At 40.1% G+C, this 7,877-nt stretch overlaps 1 protein-coding gene across 1 annotated transcript in view; it reads right to left on the bottom strand.

Moving 5' to 3' along the window:
- The window catches only part of LOC102813892 (L-amino-acid oxidase-like), a 57,607-nt gene extending 50,194 nt beyond the window's left edge, over positions 1 to 7,413 (bottom strand). The window contains exons 1-2 of the mRNA XM_006839833.1: positions 7,314 to 7,413; positions 6,361 to 6,425 (exon numbers count right to left, since the gene is read on the bottom strand). Of these exons, the coding sequence (XP_006839896.1) occupies positions 6,361 to 6,425; positions 7,314 to 7,413 (165 nt within the window). The remainder of the gene's footprint in view (positions 1 to 6,360; positions 6,426 to 7,313) is intronic.
- Between the last annotated feature and the right edge of the window lie 464 nt (positions 7,414 to 7,877).

Raw genomic sequence — 7,877 nt, 5'->3', positions numbered from 1 at the left:
GTAAACCCTGCTTACATGTATGAATATACCTACAAGGCTAAAACTCTATGCTAATTTGCTTTTTTAATCTTGGAGTCCTAGTATGATACTGCAGAATATGTACTAGACTGCTAACCACAAGGCCAGTGGTTCAAACCCTGCCACCCATCCTCGGAAATCCTATATAAGGTCACTATAAGTTAGAACAAACTCAAAGACACTTAACAAGAACAATATGCTCCAGTCAGAATTGCCATTATTTCCCCAATACAATGATGCTTAGAATCACATTGTTAGAAGCACACACTGTAGTTTTATAGTTGCTGCCAATGTTTTTTTTTTTTTAATTTATTCTGAAACTTGATATTTTTCTTACTTTTTATTGTGATCTGAGTGAAAGTTTACAGACAAGATCATCAGTTTTACATTCAACAAATCATACACTTTGTTTCATTACAATGATTTAAAAGCCTCCATGCAATGACAGCTATCCCACTTCCTCCCTGTGGTTTCTATTTCCATTCCACCTGCATTCTCATCCCTTCTCAACTTTAACCTTAGGAAAACATTGCCCTTTGATTTTGAATGATTGACCATTCCATGGTGATCATACCTTACTAGTGTTGTTCTCCCCCCACTCCTTGATACTTATCTACTGCTTGGCTGAAAGTTGGTTCACAAGGATGTGTTCCTTTCCAGATCTGAAGGGAAGTCAATGGCCATAGTCTCAAGTTCTTCCTATCTCTTTCTGACCAGTAAATCCAGTTGTTTTTTGTTTTTTTTTCTTAATAATTTAGAGTTTTGTTCCACATTTTCTCCCACTCTATCCAGGACCCTTTAATGTGATCCTTTTCAGAGCAGTTGGTAGTGGTACCTGGGCATTGGGGGTGCCTCTGGTCACCAGAGAAGTGTGGGGAACAAGAAAAATGGCATCTTTATCACCAAGAATCACCTGTGTGCGTCTGCACCACCAAGCCACCATCTTCATCCAAAGTCATTCACGAAAGTTCAAGATGCTTGCTTTGTGTCTGATCAGCTGACACAATTGACCTTTCTTCTTTTTTTTGTTGTGTCTTCACTTCTCCTAGTAAGCATTCAGTCTACTTTTCTATCCCTTCCTCTGATGCTCAGGGTTCCAGGACTATCGCCTGCATCTGTTTCACTTGGTCTTCCACACCTTTATTGTAGAGGGTCTGTATAACCTGCCATCTTGTTGGAAGTTCCCATTTTTTTATGTCTTGAGTGCTGCTTCTATGACCAGTGATAATGGATCCAAGCAAATTAAAATCCTTGGTGACTTCAGTACTTCCCCTATTTATCATGATGTTGTTTATTGGTCCAGTTGTGGAGATTTTTGTTTTCTTTACATTGAATTGTAATCTCTCCTGAAGCTGTAGTCTTTGATCTTCATCTGTAAGTGCTTCAAGTCTTCTTCCCTTTCAGCAAGCAAGATTGTGTGGTCTGTATATCTCAGATTGTTAATGAGGTTTCCTTCAATGTTTATGTTGTGTACCTTATCATCTAACCCAACAAGCAGATTATTATTTGCTCAGCATACAGATTGAATAAATTTGATGAAAGGATACAACTCTGACGGGCACCTTTCTTGATTTTAGGCCGTGCAGTATCCCTTTGTTCTGTTCGAACCTGTTGATCTGTGCAAAGATTCCTCATGAGTACAATTAAAAGTTCTAGAATTCTCATTCTTCATAATGTTATCCATAGTTTATTATGAACCATACAATCTAATGCTTTTGCACAGTCAGCAAAACACAAGTTAACATACTTCGGGTATTCTCTGCTTTCAGCGAAGATCCATCTGATATTATCAAAGCTATCCCTCCTTTCATGTTCCCTTCTGAATCCGGCTTGAACTTCTGGCAGCTCTCGGTGATTGTACTGCTACAACTATTTTTAAATTACCTTCAGCAAGACTTTACTTGATTGTGATATTAATGATGTTGTTTGATAATTTCCACATTCTGTTGAATCACCTTTCTTTGGAATGGGCACAAATATGGATGTGTTCCACCAGTTGACCATGTAACTGTCTTCCAAATTTCTTGGCATAGACAAGTGAACACCTCCAGCACTTCATGAGTTTGTTGAAACATTTCCATTGGTTTTCCATCAATTCCTGGAGCTTTGTATTCATCAGTGACTCCAGTGCAGCTTGCACTTCTCCCTTTAATACTATCGGTTCTTGCTCATATGGTTCCTCTTAAAATGGTCACCAAGCAGTTCTTTTTAGTACAGTGGTCTGTGAATTCCTTCCCTCTTCTTTTGATGCTTCCTATTGATGTTGTTAAGCACCATCAAGTTGATTTTTACTCATAGGGACTCTGTTTAGGGTTTCCAAGATTGTAAATTTCTGCAGGAGCAGAAAGCCTCATCTTTCTCCCATAGATTAGGTAGTGGGTTCAAATCAACAATCTTGTGGTTTGTAGTACAGTGCTTATTCTCCAGTCAACACACTCCTTGATGCTTCCTATATCATTAAATATTTTACTCATGTTGTTTTTAAGTGCCTTCGAGTCAGTTCTGACTCATAGCAACCCTGCATAGGGTTTCTGAGAAACAGCTGACGGACCTTGTGGTTCAAAATCCATTGCTGATCCTACAGCTCCGCACCATAGAATCCTTAAATATTGCAACTCAAGGCTTGAATTTTGTACTTTAGTTCTTTCAACTTGAGAAATATTGAGTGTGTTCTTCCCTTTTGGTTTTCTATCTCCATGTCTTTGTATATTTTATTATAATACCTGACTTTGCCTTTTGAAGTTGTTCTTTTAACTTTTCTATTTAGCTCTTTTACTTAGTTTCTTCTAGCTGCTTTAGCTAGTCTACCTTCAAAAGCAATTTTCAGAGTCTCTTCTAACATTCATTTCAATATTTTCTTTCTGTTTTGTCTTTTTAATGACTTTTTGCTTTCTTCATGTGTGGTGTTCTTGATGTCATCCCATAACACATCTGGTCTTCAGTCACTAGTATTCAATGCATCAAATCTGTTCTAAATTCTAAATTCAAATCTGTTCTAAATTCAGGTGGAATATACTCAAGGTCATGTTTTGGCTCTCATATACTTGTTTTAATTTTCTTTAGCTTCAGAGTGAACTTGCATATGAGCAATTGATGGTCTGTTACACAGTTGGCCTGATAATATGGAACTTCTCCACCATCTCTTACAGATACAGAGAATTTGATTCCTGCATATTCCATCTAGTGAGGTCCATGTGTACAGTTGCCATTAATGTTATCAAAAAAATGCATTTGCAATGAAGAGGTCATTGGTCTTTCAAATTTCCAGCACACAATTTTCAGCTTCATTTCTATCACCAAGTCCATATTTCCAACCACCAGCCCTTCCTCTTTGTTTCCAACATTCTCAGTCCAATCATTAATAAATATCAATGCATCTTGATTGCATGTTTGATCAATTTCAGACTGAAGAAGTTGATAGAATTTTTCTGTTTTTTCATCAATGGCTCTAGTGATCATTGCATAACTTTGAATAACATTAACTGCCCTTCCTTGTTGTTGTTAAGTGCCACTGAGTTGGTTCCAACTCTTAGTGGCCCTGTATACAGTTTCTGAGGAGGGACTGGTGAATTTGAAATGCCAACCTTGTGGTTCGAAATTATATTTAAGTCCAGTGCATTATCCTACAGTGCTACACCAAGACTCCACTTTCCTTATAGGGGTACAGATATTATCTAGCATTGCTAGATTTTAAAATGTTCTTTTTGAATGATGAATGCAATGCTATTCCTCTTGAATTTGTCATTCTTGGTGTAGTAAACCATATGATTGTCTGGTTCAAAATAGACAACACCAATCCATTGCAGCTCATTGTTGCTGTTGTTGTTGTTGCTAAATGCTGTCGTATTAGTTCCAACCCATAGCAACCCTGTTAGGGTTTCCAACCCATAGCAACCCTGTTAGGGTTTCCAACTTTCACTGCTTCGAAATTCTATCAGGGTCGCTATGAGTTGGAACTGATGCTACTTTATGATTAAATTTTTGCCAACCCAGAGTAAAAACTGCCCCATAAGAATTGTCAGCAATTATATTATTAAATTTGTTTATATTGTTATATAATAGACCTGGTGTGGCACTGTGAGTTAATCAGTGAACTGAAAAGTAGGTCTGAATTGCAAGTTTGGGGTTTCAAGCTCACCAGTTGCTCCTAGGGAACCCTATACAGGTTCGCTATGGGTCAGAACTGACTCAACGGCACTTAACAACAACTGCAAGTTAGGCAGTTCAAACCCACCAGCATCTCTTCAGAAAACTTAGACAGGGTCACTATGGGTCAGAACCGACTTGATGGGACTTAGCAATAATAGCCATCCTTGAACCCCCTGACATTTTTAAGATTAATTGGGTGGGTTGCACATTGGGGTGCTAAACACAAGGTCAGCAGTTTGAATCTACCAGCCACTCCATGTGAGAAAGATGAGGCTTTCTACTTCCGTAAAGATTTACAGGCTCGGAAACCCTATACAGGTTGCTAGGGGACAGAACCCACTCCAAAGTATACAACCACCCACTCTCTTCTGAGGTAGGCAGATTGCTAGCTGTCCTCTCTAATGGGACAAGTTGCACATAAAACACCAGAGGGCAGTAACTCCCCACAGATCTGGGTGCCTGTGCCAGCAACAAAGCTAGCCCAAGGGTGAGTCAGTCCTAGTCTTTCTGATCTCTTTTTTCCTTTCTTCTCAGGTCGCACACCCATCAGAATGGTGCAGGGCAAAGATCCAGTGCTGTGGCAACAAGGAGACCAGGACTTGAATCACAACCCTACCACTTACTGCCTATAACCTTGAACAGTGACCTTACCTTCCTAAGCCATGGTTTCTTCATCTGAAAAAAATAAGGATGAAAATAGTACCTGCTTAATAGGTTTGCAGAGATGATTAAATAAATGTGGTCAATAGCAAAACATTGCATAAACATTAGCTGTTCCGTGGCGTCATCTTAGTTATCTAATTTTACTCTCACCAGAGTCTTAATAGGCAGAGTAGAGAAGCATGATGACCCTTTTTCAGATGAAGAAACTAAAGCTAAACATAGTCACACAACCTGCAGAACCATGAAGGGTGGTTCCTTTTTCTAAGTTTCTCTCTCAGTCATTTTACAGGGATAGCAGCTGGTCTTGAAAGGTTGCCTTATACAATATGTAATAAAAGGGTCGTCAGTAAAGTTCTGAAGGCAGGGGAAGACACTGGGAGGGGAGCAATGCACATCCCTGCTCTAACAATGATCAATGAGTGAATGCATGGATAAACAGGCAGGCGACTAAGTGTGGGAGGGAAAATTGGACCATACTTAATCATTTATACAGATTTGACAGAGGATATTTCTACATGTTTTGTACACTGCAAATATATTCATGAATGTGATGAAACATGCAGGAGGCAAAGTAATGGAAACTTCTTAGACATACCAAACACCTTGAGTGAATGAGTCACTGGGACTAGAGGCTCAGAAGCATAGTCTCAGGGGACACCAAGGTCAATTGGCATAACATAGTCCACAAAGAAAATGTTCTATGTTCTACTTTGGTGACTGACTGAGGTCTTGAAGGCTTATGGGTAGCTATCTAAAGTGCAACAATTGTTATCTCCCTGTTGGGAGGAAAGAAGAGTGAAGAAAATCAAAGACACATGGAAACAATGAGCCCAACTGACTAACAGAACATGCAAGCACCAGTCTCCACAGCCCTGAGACCAGAGCTAGGTGAGGCCCAGCTACCACTGCCAATGGTGCTGAAAGGGATCACATTTGAAGGTCTTGGATAGAGTGGGAGAAAATGTGGAACTCAAAATCATTTTTAAAATCAGGTTCGCTAGTTGGAAAGAGACTGGTGGAACCCCCAAGATTATGGTCCTTAGTAACCCTTCAGATTTGGGACTGAACTTACTCCCCTGTTGCTCAGTTTTCAGCTAAACAATAGATAGCTCTAGAAGAAAAACAATAGCCTTAGGAAGATACATCCTCCAAATTTGAAATCAAAATGATATCATTTACTTAAGGATAAAGTTAAGAAAGGCTAGGAAAGAAAAATAAATGGAAACAGAAAACACAGTTGGAAGTGGGGTAAGTGATTGAAGGGATTGCAGTCAATAGCATGAAATATATATGAATTGAATAGAAAACTGATCTGTTCTGTAATCTTTACCCAATTCACAATAAATTTTTAAAGGAAAAACAGAAAAGGAACCTTATAACCCTATGAGATTTGGTGTTTCTGAGGCCCAGAGAGAGCAAATGTCTCACCTAAGGCCACGCTGTGAGTCAGTGCCTGATTCAAGACGCAAAGAACCAGTCCACTGGGCTCCCAATCCTATGATCCATCCCCTGTGCCCAATTGCTTCTTACTCTGCTCTTGACAGCTTGCCATAGAATTCCTTCTGTAAGTCTTGTCTCCCTAACTAGACTGTGAGCTAAAAAGCAAAAACAAAAACAAAAGAACTTCTTAAAGAATACTTATTTATATGGAGAAATATTCATATGATACGTTGTTAAATGAAATAAGGGAGCTATAACACAGTAGGTACAGTATGACCCATATGTATTTATGTATACTGACATAGGAAGAAAAACTGAAGGGCATAGCACATAATGATGTAAATGGCTTATCTCTGGGTAGTGGAATTTCAGGTGATTTTTGTATTTTTCCTTTATGATTTTGCATATGTGGTTCTGGATTTCCTCACTGAACGTGTTTTACTTCTGTAATCAGCACACCAAATATGTATGCGTGTTTTATATTTTAATTGTCCATATAAGAAATTACTACATAAAAGACAGGCGTCTTCCACCACTAATTTGTGGTGATTTTTCAAAGCCCCTTAACTCCCCTGAGGCTCAGTTTCTCCACCTGAAATATAGGCAGGATAACCCTTAACCACTTCTCTCAGAGGCTTCCAAATTTCTCTGGTCAGATGCCTTGAGTCGTCTCCTCAACCAAGCTTCTAGGCAGTAATGAACACACGCCTCTGTCTTCATTTCCTCCTGTTCCATTCATCCCTCACCTTACTTCTCCAAACTAGATTCAGAGGTTGCTGGAGGCATCCTCACTGACAAACTGAATAGCTTCCACTCTCTTTCTAGCTCTCTCTCTAAGTCCCTCTCTTTTTCTTCAGCATGAGGCTCTCTTGATGGCTCCCTTCTTCCTGAAGTATTTTTCCCTTGCCCTCTCTGACCTCATCTCCATTTCCTCAGTTCCTTTAACAGCTGCTTCTTCCAGAGGTTTCTCTTCTTTCTCAGTCCTTCTCAGAAGGGACTGCCTGAGGTTCTGAGGACCTTTTTTGATCTCTCTTGAATGATACCTGCAGCCTCCACCTCCTTATCAGTGGCTCCCACTCTCATGTCCAGCCCAGCTCTTTCCCCGGAGTTCCAGACCTGATAGCGAATCCAGAAGGGGCCCATAACACGTAGCACATCAGAAATTGAGTCCCATTTCTGTTTACCTCCCAGCCCATTTCACTAATTCTCTTTCTTTAATTGCCCAGTTGATGGATAGTCACCAAGGGCTCAGGCTAGCCTCTGCCCTCTTCTCCCCTGCCATGTGGAGCTGTCCTTCAGTCGTGGCCAACTCATCTCTGAAGCATTTTTCGAACTTATCCCTTCTCTCCAAACCCTAATCAAAACCCACCACCACTTCAATATTCACCTGTCACTCATACTCCACAACCACTGCACGGTGGGGTTCTACCCACCTTCCTACAGCATCTAATCCTGTGAAGGACTCTACCTGATTACCTCATCCATTCAGGGGCTATTGTGAGCCTTGGTATCTCTCACCCACATGACTTCCATGAACTCGCCACTGGTCTCCTACCTGCCTGCTCTATGTTCTTCCCCCTTCAAGTTTACCTAAAAGATCTGTTACA

Source organism: Chrysochloris asiatica, unplaced genomic scaffold (genome assembly GCF_000296735.1).
Source record: "Chrysochloris asiatica unplaced genomic scaffold, ChrAsi1.0 scaffold00026, whole genome shotgun sequence".
Taxonomy (NCBI): Eukaryota; Metazoa; Chordata; class Mammalia; order Afrosoricida; family Chrysochloridae; genus Chrysochloris; species Chrysochloris asiatica.
Note: the sequence above shows the minus strand (reverse complement) of the source record. Positions and strands in the feature narration are given on the sequence as shown.